The following is an 18,971-nucleotide window of genomic DNA, read 5'->3' on the forward strand; positions in this document are numbered from 1 at the left end:
AAACACCACTGAGGAGGACATCAGTTATGTTGATATTTAGCTAATTATTTCCCCTACAGATCAGTAGCACACATGCCCATATACCTTACTTTATTCCATGATGAATGAATGACAGGCGCACGCTTGAACTCACTATATGTACCTGTACATTATGTGTTGTTGTCGTGGACGACATTGTAATGACTAGCCAGCAATGATTGGTTTGAATTGTTAATTTCTAAGCAATAATTGGAACAGCTACACAAGCAGCAGCAAGAGGTGCACACCTGCTTGAACTTGGACTGCAGTTATCCAAAAACTAAAAGCAGAGTTAAAGGCCCAGTGCAGTCAAGTCATTTTTTTCTTTGTTTGGTGTCATATTGTACAATAGCTGATGAAACTAACACTGTAAAAGTGTGGAAAAAATGTAGCAATATTAATTTTGATAGTTGCAGGTTTAAAATATAATCTATACAGGACCTTCTAATCAGCAGGTTTGCAAGGGCAGTTGTGGGAAATTGGTTAATAGACCAAAAATAGAGTTGCAAACCTCTGCCAACAACAGCTGGTTTTCAGGTTCCCCCTCCCACTGGCCTGAGAGAGCATAGACCCACCCACTGGGGAGCCAGGCCCAGCCAATCAGAATGATTTTTCCCCACAAAATGGTTTTATTATAGACGGAAATACTCCTCAGGTTCATCAGCTGTCCGGATGGCTGGTCTCAGACGATCTTGCAAGTGAAGAAACCGGATGTGTAGGTTCTGGGCTGGCGTGGTTAGTTGTGTGGCCGGTTGGACTTACTGCCAAATTCTCTAAAATTATGTTTTGAGACGGCAAATGGTAGAGAAATGAACATTCAATTCTCTGGCAACAGCTCTGGTAGACATTCCTCTAGTCGGCATGCCAATTGCACACTTCTTCAAAACTTAAGACATCTGTGGCAGCACAAGGTGCACCTGTGTAATGATCATGCTGTTTAATCAGCTTCTAGATAATCCATCCACCTGACAGGTGTGGCATATTTTGGCAAAGGACAAATGCTCAATAACTCGGATGTAAACAAATTTGTGCACAAAATTTGAGAGAAATACACTGGGGGAATGGAACTTTTCATGTTGCGTTTATATTTTTGTTCAGTATACATTGAGATCATTATGGACGCATGCAATATTATTTGTATTTGTTAAATGGCAGCCAAGCATCGATCATCGTGTCACCAGAATAAGACTCAATATTTATTGGAAAGGAGCATCAGGCTCATCACCTCGGACATTCACCACCCTGTGAAGTTCATCATTTATTTAATTTGTAGCCTAATAAACTGCAAGCTTTCCCGAGTTGTAGTGGGAGGACCACAAAACATATCACGTGACTCCAAGTTTCGTGATGCCATTTCTCGCATAATTCATTTTACGGACACAAAATGTCAAGCAAACAAGTTGTCTGTAGGCATTTATACAATTTTAAGAGCAATTCATGTTTCCATCAGCCCAGTCATGACTTTCTTTCATGCGTCAGGTCATCAATGCACAATTTTTTTTTTAAAGTGCACTTAAATTACTAAAAGTTAACTGATAAAACACTGACAGCCCTATAAATTATGTATAGCGTTACTGACTGCTGGGTTATATTGCCACTGTGGGTTATCGGTGAGAATGCATAATGAACGCCAGAAAGCGAGGGTCCCGTTTTGATATTTATTCATACAGAAAAGGCAGCGAGGATGGTTTGATGGAGTTTGGGTAATGAAGGTTTAGGGTTTGGTGGTTAAGGGGCTTGGAATGGGCTTTAGGAGGGTTGTGGTCTGTGAAACAGAGAACAAGAGGGAAAAGGACATAACAAATACCATGATGTGATGGATAAATAAATAGGGATAAATACAGATTACACCCTGTGCTAACGTTATGTTAAGTACTTAAGTAAAAAAACAAAAAATACTTGAAAGTACTACTTAGTTTTTTTGGTTATCTATACTTTACTATTTATATTTTTTACAACTTTACTTCACTACACTACATTCCCGAAAGAAAGGTCATCCCTACTACTGGTCATCCCTACTGCCTCTGATCTGGCAGACTTCCAAAACACATGCTTCGTTTGTAAAGGATATCTAAGTGTTGGAGCATGCCCCTGGCTATCCGTAAAGAGAAAATAAAATTGTGATCTGGATTTCTTAATATAAGGAATTTGAAATTATTTATACTTGTACTTTTGATACTTAAGTATATTTAAAACCAAATACTTCTAGACTTTTACTCGGCGACTTTCACTCCAGTCATTTTCTATAAAAAAACTTTACTTTTACTCAAGTATGACAACTGGGTACTTTTTCAACCACTGCATGAGCATGACAGACAGGGAAGTTGCAGATGACCAAAGTTGGAGGGTGACCAAAGCACACAGCGTTCATCTCATAGAATCTTTTACAAGATAAAAAACACACAAATCTCCAATGTTCTCTCTTATGATATCCAAACCTCTCTAGGATCGTCTACTGATGTCTCATGACCAATTGTGTAGTAGTGTTACAACCAACCAGTTACAAAAGGGCTTTATAAGGAGTAAGTAAAGTTGCACACATTGGAGAGAGTCCAGAGCACCCTGGCAGTGACAAAGTTCCTTTAGAACTTCATCCTGACCCTGGTGATGAGACAAAGTAAAGACGTTACATTTTCAGATGATCTCTGAACCTCAAACAAATTAAATATCTCTCTTCACTTTCAAACTTAACCCATTGCTATAGTCTTGTTGACAGCTATACTGCGTCAGTAACTTAGTCTGTGCAGTGTAGTAGACACAAACACTACTACAACGAGATCCCAATGGGGATCAAAACGTGCCACTTCTTGTGCGTCTCACTAACTAATCACTGTTTTGGGAGCATATCAAAATTGTGGACATCTACTTTTTCCATATGACTTTTGTTTTGTTATCCAGCACCTGAAACAATGATCCCAAATGTCTATACTGTATAATTTCTAGACTATACCATTAGCCCACCCGGGGTGTTGGAAGGAGAGGAGGCCAATGTTGTGGAAGGAAGAGGATGGACCACTGGGTGGAGATGGCCCGGCGCAAGAGGAGCAGTGTCTCCCTCACATACCCCTCCACCTGGTAGCAGTCAAATGGGCTCTCCAACGATAGGGACGTGTAGTTCAGTTAGACCACCGGAACCTCACCTGTGCAAATAGGACACCGACTCTTACTTTTAGGTTTACACACACACACCTGTACACTGTATGTTCCGTAAAACACACCCACACAGGAGAGCAGGGAGTTAAAGAAATATGTGATGTGGGGCCAAACAGCATACAGTAGGTGCGATCAAAAGACAGACCTGCTGGAAGGGCTTTGGCCTGCTTAAGGCTGTGGGAGTAGGCCAGTCTCTCTGACAGCTGGAGGATGGGTCTCTGGATCAGGATGTGTTTGACCATTTTCTGCTGGGAGAATGTGAAGGTGCCCAGCACAGACTCATGGGCCCACTAAATAACACTCACACACCTCTTATTTTCTGATGTGTGTGCAATACTTTGAAAACATCACTTAAAATAGTCTAGTTTTCACTCTTTATCATACATTTATATTATTGCAAAAAGTGTCAGAACCTATTGACAAATGTTGTAAACTTTTACTGAAACTATTGTAATTTGTTCATCTAGCCCTAATATCATGACACAATCATTAGATTATTACAGGATGTGACCTACTGGAATCAAACAAGGTTCAGAATGTCCACTGACTACCCTTCTATATTGCACACCCTTTGGTTTGTCCATTTTCATCTGTCGCTCCGTCACCCTCCTCTCGCCACCGTTGGAAGTTCGTTGTGCGGCCCATCTCGGGGGGCTCTCGTGTGTGGTCTCGCAAGGGGTTGCGTGCGGGGGTTTATCAGGGTGGTGTCCGCCGGGAGGCCGAAGGCGGACCGGTGAGTGGTTGGGTTCGGCGGTTGGCGGCGACTCTGGATGTGTGCCGGGCCCTTCTCACGGATCTCCCCAGCTACGGCGCTTGCCGGCCACGTTTACGCGGGGTCTCCGGCGGGCCGCCTCGGCTGGCGCCTAGCAGCTGAGAGAACTGGTGTGGATCAGGACTAATCCCACAGATGATAGCCTCGCACCATTGGCTCCTCAGCCAAGCACATACACCAAATGTGCTTGGGTGATTTGAGTGCGACCGCAACAGGTGGGTATGCTCCTTTAAATTTCATCAAATTGACATTCGGTGATCCGTGCCCAGTGGGAACTGTCCGATTTATGGGTCTGAAGCAAATCAATGGGTGTCGATGGTACTACTCACATCAGATGTAGGCCTCCCTCCCCAGACAAGCTGGAGATACTAGAGGTCAGGAAGGCCCCAGGGAGAAGGCCCAAGTGAATAGGTGTTTGAGTTACACTGTCCTTTAGGGGAACAGAGCAGGCAATGAATGTAAAATCGTGTGAGATGAAAAAGGACAAACTAAAGGGTGTGCAATGTATAAGGCTAGTCAGTGGATATTCTGAAAGTAGTTTGAGGCTTGTAGGTCACATGACCAGGGAACTATTGAAATGTAAAACAACAAAAGGTTGTGCTACATATAAGTAAGGCTGTCCAATGTGTAGGCCCACTGAGTTTACATTATGAACCTTGTTTGAGGTGTGTGGGTCACATGACCAAGGCACTATTGAATTTCAAAAATTAAAATAAATAATTTTAAATAGTGTGTAGCGTAAACCGACAAAAAAAAGTGTGCAATGTGTGTCTATGCCATCGGATTAGCTAGAACCAGTTTTGAAAGTTTTAGGAGTAATGGTTAAAGAGCTAATGAAATTAGATTTGTCACTATGTTGACGGTCCCTAACTACTGATGGTGGACTTAAGGAAAACTAAAGGCAAATATCTGACCTCGGTCACGTGACCAAATGTTTTCAACATCTGAAGAGGACATCAATGACCTATTAATTGTATTCACTTATGTTACATCGCGCCTCTGTTTACATACACACTCTTATTCCAACAGCATTTTATTTATAAGTTGGTCCTGACCATTTGTTTTAGAGCAAGGACGGCGTTGGGAAAGCGTTCCTCTCTGCTTCAAACACCACTGAGGAGGACATCAGTTATGTTGATATTTAGCTAATTATTTCCCCTACAGATCAGTAGCACACATGCCCATATACCTTACTTTATTCCATGATGAATGAATGACAGGCGCACGCTTGAACTCACTATATGTACCTGTACATTATGTGTTGTTGTCGTGGACGACATTGTAATGACTAGCCAGCAATGATTGGTTTGAATTGTTAATTTCTAAGCAATAATTGGAACAGCTACACAAGCAGCAGCAAGAGGTGCACACCTGCTTGAACTTGGACTGCAGTTATCCAAAAACTAAAAGCAGAGTTAAAGGCCCAGTGCAGTCAAGTCATTTTTTTCTTTGTTTGGTGTCATATTGTACAATAGCTGATGAAACTAACACTGTAAAAGTGTGGAAAAAATGTAGCAATATTAATTTTGATAGTTGCAGGTTTAAAATATAATCTATACAGGACCTTCTAATCAGCAGGTTTGCAAGGGCAGTTGTGGGAAATTGGTTAATAGACCAAAAATAGAGTTGCAAACCTCTGCCAACAACAGCTGGTTTTCAGGTTCCCCCTCCCACTGGCCTGAGAGAGCATAGACCCACCCACTGGGGAGCCAGGCCCAGCCAATCAGAATGATTTTTCCCCACAAAATGGTTTTATTATAGACGGAAATACTCCTCAGGTTCATCAGCTGTCCGGATGGCTGGTCTCAGACGATCTTGCAAGTGAAGAAACCGGATGTGTAGGTTCTGGGCTGGCGTGGTTAGTTGTGTGGCCGGTTGGACTTACTGCCAAATTCTCTAAAATTATGTTTTGAGACGGCAAATGGTAGAGAAATGAACATTCAATTCTCTGGCAACAGCTCTGGTAGACATTCCTCTAGTCGGCATGCCAATTGCACACTTCTTCAAAACTTAAGACATCTGTGGCAGCACAAGGTGCACCTGTGTAATGATCATGCTGTTTAATCAGCTTCTAGATAATCCATCCACCTGACAGGTGTGGCATATTTTGGCAAAGGACAAATGCTCAATAACTCGGATGTAAACAAATTTGTGCACAAAATTTGAGAGAAATACACTGGGGGAATGGAACTTTTCATGTTGCGTTTATATTTTTGTTCAGTATACATTGAGATCATTATGGACGCATGCAATATTATTTGTATTTGTTAAATGGCAGCCAAGCATCGATCATCGTGTCACCAGAATAAGACTCAATATTTATTGGAAAGGAGCATCAGGCTCATCACCTCGGACATTCACCACCCTGTGAAGTTCATCATTTATTTAATTTGTAGCCTAATAAACTGCAAGCTTTCCCGAGTTGTAGTGGGAGGACCACAAAACATATCACGTGACTCCAAGTTTCGTGATGCCATTTCTCGCATAATTCATTTTACGGACACAAAATGTCAAGCAAACAAGTTGTCTGTAGGCATTTATACAATTTTAAGAGCAATTCATGTTTCCATCAGCCCAGTCATGACTTTCTTTCATGCGTCAGGTCATCAATGCACAATTTTTTTTTTTAAGTGCACTTAAATTACTAAAAGTTAACTGATAAAACACTGACAGCCCTATAAATTATGTATAGCGTTACTGACTGCTGGGTTATATTGCCACTGTGGGTTATCGGTGAGAATGCATAATGAACGCCAGAAAGCGAGGGTCCCGTTTTGATATTTATTCATACAGAAAAGGCAGCGAGGATGGTTTGATGGAGTTTGGGTAATGAAGGTTTAGGGTTTGGTGGTTAAGGGGCTTGGAATGGGCTTTAGGAGGGTTGTGGTCTGTGAAACAGAGAACAAGAGGGAAAAGGACATAACAAATACCATGATGTGATGGATAAATAAATAGGGATAAATACAGATTACACCCTGTGCTAACGTTATGTTAAGTACTTAAGTAAAAAAACAAAAAATACTTGAAAGTACTACTTAGTTTTTTTGGTTATCTATACTTTACTATTTATATTTTTTACAACTTTACTTCACTACACTACATTCCCGAAAGAAAGGTCATCCCTACTACTGGTCATCCCTACTGCCTCTGATCTGGCAGACTTCCAAAACACATGCTTCGTTTGTAAAGGATATCTAAGTGTTGGAGCATGCCCCTGGCTATCCGTAAAGAGAAAATAAAATTGTGATCTGGATTTCTTAATATAAGGAATTTGAAATTATTTATACTTGTACTTTTGATACTTAAGTATATTTAAAACCAAATACTTCTAGACTTTTACTCGGCGACTTTCACTCCAGTCATTTTCTATAAAAAAACTTTACTTTTACTCAAGTATGACAACTGGGTACTTTTTCAACCACTGCATGAGCATGACAGACAGGGAAGTTGCAGATGACCAAAGTTGGAGGGTAGATGGACTTAATACTTACACTTAAAGGAAGTGTAGATTCAACCAGCAGAACAAAGACTTAGGCACAGGGGTCGAAATGAATTAAGGTTTGCTGGGACTACCGTTCCCACGTCGCCCGAATGTAAATCAAGCATTAGCCTAATTGTCCTTGGACTGACAAATCATGGCAACCAACAAAGCATTATTGAATGCAGGAACAGTCAGGTCTCCAGGCTAGCAGCAGTCCAAAAGATTTAAAGTCAAAATGAGAAAAGTCATCCAGGCTATATGAATGTATACACATTCGTGAGTCCATATGCCACTCGCTATATGGATGTTAGTCAGTAAGGTCTATGAGGCGCTGTTAGAGCCATCAATAACATTCATCAGCACAGATGGACTGAGTTTATGGGCAGTCTCTTAGCCAATCCCAGAAGACTAGGAGCAGGACAGGCACTTCAAATTGGACTTTCCAGTGTGTGTGTTGCTGCTATGTGTCTGTCTCCTGTGTTCTGAGTGGGGGAGTCAGGCTGTGCTGTTTCGGCAGATGAGGGCGGCTGTGGTGTGCCTGTTCTGTCGCTGGCACCCCCCTCCTCTGCCTCCTCTTCTCTCTGTTGCACGGAGGACAGGTACTGCTCCAGCAGACTGCAGTCCTGACTGTTCCCCCCACCACAAGGAGCCAGGAACCCCCCCTCGACCAGCGGCCGCACAGTCTCCAGAGAGTCGCCCGTCCCACAGCTCAGGAAAGTGTCTTCCTGCCCCACCTGCAGTTCATCTGTTGACTGGAACCCCGAGTCTGGGAAGGAGAGGACTGTACAGGCCGGGTTTGCAGTGCTGGAGGCCAGAGGTAGGGGGAGTCGAAGAGCTGGGAGGTCACAGAGCCCGGAGGTCAGGGCTGGAGCAAGAGATGACCCGGCCTGAGTCACGCTGGCCAGCTGCCCCTCTACAGAACACTGCCACTGCTGCATGGACTGAAGCTGCAGAGAGATGGGGAGAAGGAGTGAGAAAGGGTGTGTGTATGTGCATTTACATTTGATGCATGAGCTTGTTTATCACTGACCTGCCGCCATAGAAACCTTACAGCCTCCTCCTGTACCAGTCTCTGCAACCTCTCCTCTTCATGCTGCTGCCTCACTCTGAACACAAACAGAATTTTGACATATTTGTCTGATATGTGATCTTCAACAGAAAGAGCTAGATACCTTCATCCTTCAGACTTATCTGGGTGTGCCATCAGAAGTGTTGAAAGAGCTAGCTAGTTACAGTTGAAGTCAAAAGTTTACATACACTTAGGTTGGAGTCATTAAAACTTGTTTTTCAACCACTCCACAAATTTCTTGTTAACAAACTATAGTTTTGGCAAGTCGGTTAGGACATCTACTTTGTGCATGACAAGTCATTTTTCCAACAATTGTTTACAGACAGCTTATTTCACTTATAATTCACTGTATCACAATTCCAGTGGGTCAGAAGTTTACATACACTAAGTTGTGCCTTTAAACAGTTTGGAAAATTCCCAAAAAGGATGTCATAGCTTTAGAAGTTTCTGATAGGCTAATTGAGATCATTTGAGTCAATTGGAGGTGTACCTGTGGATGTATTGCAAGGCCTACCTTCAAAATCAGTGCCTCTTTGCTTGACATCATGGGAAAATCAAAAGAAATCAGACAAGACCTCAAAAACAATTGTAGACCTCCACAAGTCTGGTTCATCCTTGGGAGCAATTTCCAAATACCTGAAGGTACCACGTTCATCTGTACAAACAATAGTACACAAGTATAAAAATTGTGGTCTGGTTCATCCTTGGGATCAATTTCCAAACGCCTGAAGGTATTGTACAAACAATAGTACGCAAGTATAAACACCATGGGACCACGCAGCTGTCATACCGCTCAGGAAGGAGACGCGTTCTGTCTCCTAGAGATGAACGTACTTTGGTGCAAATCAATCCCAGATCAACAGCAAAGGACCTTGTGAAGATGCTGGACGAAATAGGTACAAAATATCCAGTATCTATATCCACAGTAAAACGAGTCCTATATCGACATAACCTGAAAGGCCGCTCAGCAAGGAAGAAGCCACTGCTCCAAAACCGCCATAAAAAAATCCAGACTACGGTTTGCAACTGCACATGGGGAGAAAGATTGTACTTTTTGGAGAAATGTCCTCTGGTCTGATGAAATAGAACTGTTTGGCCATAATCACCATTGTTATGTTTGGAGGAAAAGGGGGGGAAGCTTGCAAGCCGAAGAACACCATCCCAGCCGTGAAGCACGGGGGTGGCAGCATCATGTTGTGGGGGTGCTTTGCTGCAGGAGGGACTGGTGGCTTCACAAAATAGATGGCATCATGAGAATGGAAAATTATGTGGATTTATTGAAGAAACATCTCTAGACATCAGTCAGGAAGTTCAAGCTTGGTCGCAAAAAGGGTCTTCCAAATGGACGATGACACCAAGCATACCTCCAAAGTTGTGTCAAAATGGCTTAAGGACAACAAAGTCAAGGTATTGGAGTGGCCATCACAAAGCCCTGACCTCAACCCTATAGAACATTTGTGGGCAGAACTGAAAAAGCGTGTGCGAGCAAGGAGGCCTACCAACCTGACTCAGTCACACCAGCTCTGTCAGGAAAAATGGGACAAAATACACCCAACTTATTGTGGGAAGCTTGTGGAAGGCTACCCGAAACGTTTGACCCAAGCTAAACAATTTAAAGGCAATGCTACCAAATACTAATTGAATGTATGTAAACTTCTGACCCACTGGGAATGTGATTAAAGAAATAAAAGCTGATAAATCACTCTCTACTATTATTCTGACATTTCACATTCTTAAAATAAAGTGGTGATCTTACTGACCTAACAGGGAATTTTTACTAGAATTAATTGCCAGGAATTGTGGAAAAACTGAGTTTAAATGTATTTGGCAAAGGTGTATGTAAACTTCCGACCTCAACTGTATATATATACAGTGGGGCAAAAAAGTATTTAGTCAGCACCAATTGTGGAAGTTCTCCCACTTAAAGATGAGAGAGGCCTGTAATTTTCATCATAGGTACACTTAAACTATGACAGACAAAATGAGGGAAAAAAATCCAGAAAATCACATTGTAGGATTTTTAATTAATTTATTTGCAAATGGTGGAAAAATAGGCATTTGGTCAATAACAAAAGTTTCTCAATACTTTGTTATATACCCTTTGTTGGCAATGACAGAGGTCAAACGTTTTCTGTAAGTCAAAGGTTTTCACACACTGTTGCTGGTATTTTGGCCCATTCCTCCATGCAGATCTCCTCTAGAGCAATGTTGTTTTGGGGCTGTTGCTGGGCAACACGGACTTTCAACTCCCTCCAAAGATTTTCTATGGGGTTGAGATCTGGAGACTGGCTAGGCCACTCCAGGACCTTGAAATGCTTCTTACGAAGCCACTCCTTCGTTGCCCGGGCGGTGTGTTTGGGATCATTGTCATGCTGAATGACCCAGCCACGTTTCATCTTCAATGCCCTTGCTGATGGAAGGAGGTTTTCACTCAAAATCTCACGATACATGGTCCCATTCATTCTTTCCTTTACACGGATCAGTCGTCCTGGTCCCTTTGCAGAAAAACAGCCCCAAAGCATGATGTTTCCACCCCCATGCTTCACAGTAGGTATGGTGTTCTTTGGATGCAACTCCGCATTCTTTGTCCTCCAAACACAACGAGTTGAGTTTATACCAAAAAGTTATATTTTGGTTTCATCTAACCATATGACATTCTCCCAACCTTCTTCTGGATCATCCAAATGCTCCACATGTACTGGCTTAATCAGGGGGACACGTCTGGCACTGCATGATTTGAGTCCCTGGCGGCGTAGTGTGTTACTGATGGTAGGCTTTGTTACTTTGGTCCCAGCTCTCTGCAGGTCATTCACTAGGTCCCCCCGTGTGGTTCTGGGATTTTTGCTCACCGTTCTTGTGATCATTTTGACCCCACGGGGTGAGATCTTGCGTGGAGCCCCAGATCGAGGGAGATTATCAGTGGTCTTGTATGTCTTCCATTTCCTAATAATTGCTCCCACAGTTGATTTCTTCAAACCAAGCTGCTTACCTATTGCAGATTCAGTCTTCCCAGCCTGGTGCAGGTCTAACAATTTTGTTTCTGGTGTCCTTTGACAGCTCTTTGGTCTTGGCCATAGTGGAGTTTGGAGTGTGACTGTTTGAGGTTGTGGACAGGTGTCTTTTATACTGATAACAAGTTCAAACAGGTGCCATTAATACAGGTAACGAGTGGAGGACAGAGGAGCCTCTTAAAGAAGGTCTGTGAGAGCCAGAAATCTTGCTTGTTTGTAGGTGACCAAATACTTATTTTCCACCATAATTTGCAAATAAATTCATTACAAATCCTACAATGTGATTTTCTGGATTTTTTTTCTCTCATTTTGTCTGTCATAGTTGAAGTGTACATATGATGAAAATTACAGGCCTCATCTTTTTAAGTGGGAGAACTTGCACAATTGGTGGCTGACTAAATACTTTTTTTGCCCCACTGTATATACAGTTGAAGTTGGAAGTTTCATTTAAACTTACATAAAATACATTTCTATGTAAACTTCTGACTTCAACTGTACATAAAAAAAAATGGCACTCTGTTGCAGGAGAACAAGGCTTCCAACATTCCAATGGCTATAGCTATATTCTGGAGCATGGCCAAAGACAACGCTTTGTGCACTCCTTACAAAAGGCTAAATGTCTGCTATTTTTAATGGTAATTGAAGTTTTGTATGGAGATATTCTTGCCAGTTTCTTATCTAGCTCACCAGCAAGTCTATAAACAAATGCCTTTTAGACAACACCATCCAGACATAGTAATGAACCATGCCTTTTAGGCAACACCATCCAGACATAGTAATGAACCATGCCTTTTAGGCAACACCATCCAGACATAGTAATGAACCATGCCTTTTAGGCAACACCATCCAGACATAGTAATGAACCATGCCTTTTAGGCAACACCATCCAGACATAGTAATGAACCATGCCTTTTAGGCAACACCATCCAGACATAGTAATGAAACATGCCTTTTAGGCAACACCATCCAGACATAGTAATGAACCATGCACATATGACATTGGTAATACCTCATGCACAATCACAACTTGTCTGGTTGTGTTCAAGCCCAGTGCCAACAGACATGATCCAACTAATTGAGGGCTTTATAACTAGTAGCAGTTTATATTTTATTCTACGAGCTTTAAGATTTGTTTTGTAATTAAAATCAATTTACAAATGTAATACATTATTACTAGTGGACTGATTGAAACTGGTGAAGTCTGCACACTTTGTGGACCAGGACTGGAGAACAGTGTCTAAACTCCAATTCTCTACCCTTCTCCTTGAGTGTGCACTCGTACACTGCCCCTCATGAATTTGAAAGGAATGGACTGGTTAGAGGAATATGGTGGAAACTCCCATCAGGCATGTACGCAGCAATCCAATACTTTTTAATGCATGAGGGGGAGTGAATGAGAGCACCCTTCTGGAAAAGAGTAGAGAATAGGAACGCAGCCCTTGGATTTCTTGGGGTCTGTTCCATACCTCTCAAACTCTCCAGAAAGGAAGACTATGTGCTCCTGCATCCTGCGCAGGCGGATCTCACACCGCACCTCTTTGGCCAGCGGGTGGCAGCGCCGAGTCCACATTCCCCTCCACCATGCCTGGATCCTGACGGCTGCCCTGTCCGCCTCACAGCGACCCAGCCTATCACATCTCACCAATGCTTTATCTTCCTGCTTAGACCCTGCCCTCACCTCTACAGCATTGCAGTTTGAGTATGCTCCCTGGAGCGGAGCGCTGTCATTGGTCTGTGATTGGTCATCTCCCATCATAGGTAGACCGGCAGTTGAGGTTAAGGTACAGGTGAGGTGGCTGTCACCTGACACCCTTTCTCTCTCCATCTCTCTCTCCTTCTGGCTCTCACTCCCTTTCCCCAAGGGTGCCTGTAGGGTCTTTTTAGCAAGGGTCTTTTTGGGATGAATGGGGTGTTCGGGTACCAGCGAGTCGTGCTCAAACGTCTCCGTCTCATCCTCGCTGTCAGAGCGGGGGGGTTCAGAGGTGACTAGGAGGAAGGTGGACTCGGAGGAGAGCAGGCTGCCGTTGTGTTTGTCCTCATCTGTCTGGCTCTGGACGTCCTCCAGGTAGAGGCGCTCCTCCACACCCCTGAGGCTACGGAGAGGAGGTGAGGCCACCTGGGAGGGGTCACAGCCTAGCCAGGTGTTCACCTGCACCGTCGCTAGCTCTGAACATATGCACACACACACAAAGAAGAGATTAGATTTACACACCAGACACACATGGGGATTGATTGACGAGTTACAGAATTGAGAGAAACACAAACACAGGTAGAGTTCATGTCCTCCACCTGTCTGTCTGGCTGATGGAGCAGTCACAGGCGTTGTGGTTCTGTCGTCCTCTATTAGAGGCACATGGCGGGGGCTTTGAGTCTCCACATCCAGTTGGGTGGGGCGGGGAGGGCTGGGAAAGCCCCCCTGGGTCTGCTGCAGGAGCTGCCTCTGGTGGAACCTGTATATATACACACACAGGTCCCCTGGTTAACTAATGTGATACAAAGGAGAGAGTAATTAAACAGTCATTTCAATGATTGTGCAAGCTGTCTCATCTACTTCATATTTCTCATCTGGTTAAAAGATAACTTCAAGGTACCGCAAGGTAAATGACAAAAACTAAGCAGAAATGCCACAGATCCAGTTTAATGTCAAATGGATTCTAACAATGGGTAGGATTTATATTTGGCACTTTTTCCATGTGATCACAGGGAGGAGAACACATCCACTACCTGTGTGATGGACTGTGATGCCAACAAACTTTTTGTGAATGCATTCTCCTACCTCTGCTTGCTGAGGATCTTCTCCAGCTTGGCATCCTCCGCGGTCTCCAGGGCTGTCGTGGAGGTCAAAGGGCACACGGTGGCTAAGTACTGGACCAGCTGCATGTGCTGACCTGGCCGGTATGATCGACCTTTGCCCTGGCTGTACAGCCACTCTGCCTTCAACCTGAGATCAGACGTTAGAGACATTAATCACCAGCAATAAGAGTGATCATCACTCAACACTTGGATGGTATAACTGGATAATACGACCCGGCAACTTTGCAGTCACAAGTCCATTTCCCTACCAAGGGATTGACATTATGGTCTGAAAGGCTCTCGCCCCTTTGGGCAAGTCAGGAGTATTTTTTGATTGCACAAAGATTATGATCACTTGCACAACAAGGTTAAGTAGCTATTTTCACCTACAAACAGGAGGAACCAGAAAGACCAGACTGCTGGAATTCTTTGCATTTTGGTTATTATCTTAGAGCAGGCTTAACTTGTGCAACTGCTCAAGTCACTTCCTCGGGCAATAGGGAAACCCTTAATCTCAATCCCTGCCTACCCCCCCCCCCCCCCTTCCCATGCCTAGCTGGCATTTGTGAGTTCTGGAACTAGTCTCACCCTTCTTTCTGAGACACCACATATCCATCCAGGATCTTGAGATTCAGACACCAGCTCATGATGTACGGCCGGTAGTCGTAGCCAGGCAACGAGGGTGTTACCATGACGCAGGGGTTAGTCATAATGGAGAGCTGTTCCAGGTCATGGAGGGGTGCCAGGTAGGAGACCTGTGGGAGGCAGAGAGAAAGAGACAAGCAGGTGAGAGAGAACTAGGAGAGATTGTTGTAAAAGCTGAGCAGGTGAGAGTGCAAAGGAACAAAAAGGAAGGGTCTTTACCTCATTGAGGTCTCTAATTTCATTCTCTGCCAGGGAGAGGATGGACAGATGGATGGGCAAATGAGTGGGAACGGTCTGCAGCGTCGTAATGCTATTTCCATGGAGGAGAAGGGTCTGCAAGAGAAATGGCAGCCAGTCAATCAACACCACAACCAATCACTTAACTTGTTTGGGATAGGGGGCAGCATTTTCACTTTTGGATGAATAGCGTGAACTGCCTCCTACTCAGCCCCAGATACTAATATATGCATATTATTATTATTATAGTATAGGATAGAAAACACTGAAGTTTCTAAAACTGTTGGAATGATGTCTGAGTATAAACAGAACTCATATGGCAGGCAAATACCTGAGAAAAAAATCCAAACAGGAAGTGGGAAATCTGAGGTTTGTCGTTTTTAAACTCACCCCTATCGAATACACAGTGGGATATGGGTTATTTTTCACTTCCTAAGGCTTCCACTAGATGTCAGCCATCTTTAGAACGTGGTTTTAGGCTGCTCATGTGAAGGGGGGCCGGATGGGAGATGTTTTACTAAGGGGTCTGCCTACAGCCTCGTTCTCAGTCACACGCTTTCACTTGAGGTGTTGCTCTCGTTCCAGTGCAATTCTACAGACAATGGAATTGATAAAATGGAATTGATAAAAACATCCTAAAGATTGATTCTATACTTAGTTTGACAAGTTTCTTCGACCTGTAATATAACTTTTTGAACGTTTCGTCCGAATGGACCAGATCGCGCTTTTGGATTGTTTACCATTCGCCCTAACAAAAGAGGCCATTGGACATAAATGGACATTATCGAACAAAACAAGCATTTATTGTGGAACTGCGATTCCTGGGAGTGCATTCTGATGAAGATCATCAAAGATAAGGGATTATTTATAATGCTTTTTATGAATAATGTTGACTACCCAACATGGCGGATATTTCTCTGGCTGGTTTGGGCTCCGAGTGCCGTTCTCAGATTATGCTTTTTCCGTAAAGTTTTTTTGAAATCTGACACAGTGGTTGCATTAAGGAGAAGTGCATCTAAAGATTCATGTATAATAGCTGTATTTTCATCAACATTTATTATGAGTATTTCTGTGAATTCATTTGGCTCTCTGCAATATCATTACATGTTTTGGAACTACTGAATCTAAATATGGATATAAATATGAACTTTACAGAACAAAACATGTATTGTGTAACATGAAGTCCTATGAGTGTCATCTGATGAAGATCAAAGGTTAGTGATTAATTTTATCTCTATTTGTGCTTTTTGTGACTCCTCTCTTTGGCTGGAAAAATGGCTGGGTTTTTCTTTGAGTTGGTGGTGACCTAACATAATCGTTTGTGGAGCTTTCGCTGTAAAGCATTTTTGAAATCAGACACCGTGGCTGGATTAATGAGAATTGTATCTTTAAAATGGTGCCTAATACTTGTAATTTGATTTATGAGATTTCTGTTGATTTGTATTTGGCTCCCTGCAATTTTATTGGCTGTTGGTGAGGGGTTCCCCAGTCCTAGACAGGTTTAAACTCTCCTACTTACTGCTCCAGAATTCTATCTGAATCCCCATAATTCTGAAAAACCATGAGGCAAGACCTGTTCTCACCTTCAAGGCTAACAGCTTGGTAACATCACCAATGTTGGAGATGTTGTTATCAGACAGGTCCAAGTGTTGGAGAGCCACACAGTTGTTGAGCTGCTCAATGACCTGAGAGAAAAGTGGACATCCAGATTGCATGATCAGGAGAGAAAATGGACACAAATATAGAGGGAGTACCTTGTCCACTTTTTTCACCTCACCTTGATGTTGTTGCCTGCCAAGTTGAGCCACTTCAGGTGTGGCAGGTCTCTCAGCCCTTCAATATAGCCAATACTGTTATTGGGCAGGTTCAGAACTCTCAGCTCGGTCAGACGACACACACCCATCATTCGCACCAGGCGGTTTCCAACAACAGATAACTGCACAGCAAAGAAAACAGGAAAGAGAGGCAGGATGAGACAACAAAACAATATAGATGGAACTAATCCAACCCAATGTGGTACATTGCAAGTTTGCAACAACATATAGAAGTAGTAAATGCCCATTTTACAAATTAGATAAGGAATTCAACCCTCAACTGGAATCCTACATGTCTGTCAATTGTGCCCTTACCAGCATACGGGAGCGAACACATAATGTAAAACCTAATCTAAAGAATATACAGTCCACCAAGACCTCACTTACAAAGAGCCTACCTGTTGGAGGCCTTGGCTCCTCTCCAAATGGTCTAGTTTCATGATGTGGTTCCGGTCCAGGATGAGCGTGTGCGTTTCATCAGAGCAGGTGAAACTGGGCTCCAGCTTCTGCAGACCCTGGGCTGACAAGTCCACCACAGGACCTGAAGGGGAAACCGGGAGAACCATAAACATGGGAGTGGATGGATGAATGTATAATCTATTATGCACATGTTGATAGTATCACCATGAACTATGCATAGAAACAATATCAGCCTCTCAACGGCAACTAGGGAGGCAAGCTTATAAATCTACTATGCACATGGACACACCTTTAAGCATGATACAGACAGGGAGCCACTGAAACATGCAAGCAGTCTTGGAGAACTTCTGTTGATCACCATTATGCAGTTTATTCATACTGGGTCTACTATAGTCTGAGGGATGATGATTCATTCATATTCACTCTGTTGATTGAGTAGCTGATAAAAGCAGTGGGATTGGAGACATGATGGTTGTGAAAATCGAGCATGATATTGGGAAAATATTTTTTCACATATCCAATGCAGCATAGCCCAACTGAAAACAATAATCAATTAGGCCATTGTGATCTCTTGGCTCTACATTAGTCCTTCAGTCCTGTAAGCAAGACTATGGACTATGAGATGAGACCACATTAGCTGGAATGAGGACAGGAACGGTAGTTACAGACAGTAAGTAGCTCCAGCTAGTTAGCGAGCTAACGTAGGATAAAGCCAATCATTTGAAAAAACATTATAGCTATGTTTGCTAAATCGTTGACCTACAAAGTCGAACATCAGAAAGGGAGCGGTCATGCACTCACTCACCAGTTGTGTCAAATGTTACATCTGATATTCCCATTCTGCGAAGAATATACGATAATGCACAAAATTCGCTAGCCTGGTTCCCAGCGCACAACTGTCTTGTCAGTCAGTACAACAGAAAAAACGATTAAGAATTTACCGGAATATGTAGTAAAAAAAAATCCGTTCGCCATAAAGGACCACTATGCTTGGTTTCAAAAAGACTACAAATATGCTTTACCGCAGCGCGCCACTGTTGTCGATTCCCCGGGGGAAATAGACTTCAATAGATTTACAGCTGATAGCAATTCCAATATGAAAGGACTGGAATCCAGATGCTATTTTCAAAGTGTATAGTGATCAAGTATATCTCTTACTTTTGTTCATTTTTTGATTGGTTCCTTTCGTTAGCCTTTCTATCAAGGCCATACCTCAAGAGCTAGAGAAACTAACAAATGGCTTTCCTTTTTGTTTAAAAAAAAAAAAAAAACACGGTATTAAATATGTTTTTAAGTTGGACTTAAATAATTACTGTGACACATTAAATGGAATGCTCTGTAAGAATAAGAAGTTACTGAAATCAATTGAAACTCTTAATTAAGCTTTCTAATTTCTTTGAACGTAAAACCCTGTAACGTTGTGTGTTTATCTGTTTGTGACGTTTTATGTAAAACATTTTTAAGAAGGGTGTATAGATTTTTGTAACACATTTGAATTTGTATCCCTCAAAATGTATGGAATTTCAATAAAACAAACAAAAAATAATAATGCAAATAA

The 18,971-nt window shown here is 42.7% G+C and overlaps 1 protein-coding gene across 2 annotated transcripts; it reads right to left on the reverse strand.

The window, feature by feature from the left end:
- Positions 1-6,707: 6,707 nt before the first annotated feature.
- On the reverse strand, positions 6,708-18,651 carry LOC110501339 (centrosomal protein of 97 kDa). 2 transcript variants are annotated; one of them, XM_021578833.2, is made up of 11 exons: positions 18,219-18,651; positions 17,392-17,534; positions 16,957-17,115; positions 16,763-16,864; positions 15,162-15,275; positions 14,886-15,052; positions 14,281-14,445; positions 13,794-13,954; positions 12,971-13,670; positions 8,455-8,530; positions 6,708-8,371 (listed from the first exon to the last, which is right to left on the reverse strand). In XM_021578833.2, the coding sequence occupies exons 1-11, from the start codon at positions 18,250-18,252 to the stop codon at positions 7,853-7,855; spliced, it is 2,340 nt and encodes a 779-aa protein (XP_021434508.2). In that variant the 5' UTR covers positions 18,253-18,651; the 3' UTR covers positions 6,708-7,852. The 2 variants fall into 2 exon arrangements, with proteins under 2 accessions (XP_021434508.2, XP_021434509.2); XM_021578834.2 differs by lacking the exon at positions 18,219-18,651 and having other exon boundaries at positions 17,381-17,518.
- Positions 18,652-18,971: the final 320 nt, after the last annotated feature.

The sequence above is a fragment of the Oncorhynchus mykiss genome, chromosome 22 (genome assembly GCF_013265735.2).
Source record: "Oncorhynchus mykiss isolate Arlee chromosome 22, USDA_OmykA_1.1, whole genome shotgun sequence".
Lineage (NCBI taxonomy): Eukaryota > Metazoa > Chordata > Actinopteri > Salmoniformes > Salmonidae > Oncorhynchus > Oncorhynchus mykiss.

Bases quoted from the DNA above. Each gene is read 5' to 3' on its own strand.
- LOC110501339 (XM_021578833.2), bottom strand. From the start codon at position 18,252: ATGGGAATATCAGATGTAACATTTGACACAACTG. The intron at 15,276-16,762 runs GTGAGAACAGGT...TTTCTCTTGCAG, and splicing joins CCAAGCTGTTAGCCTTGAAG to ACCCTTCTCCTCCATGGAAA. The intron at 15,053-15,161 runs GTAAAGACCCTT...TGCCTCCCACAG, and splicing joins AAATTAGAGACCTCAATGAG to GTCTCCTACCTGGCACCCCT.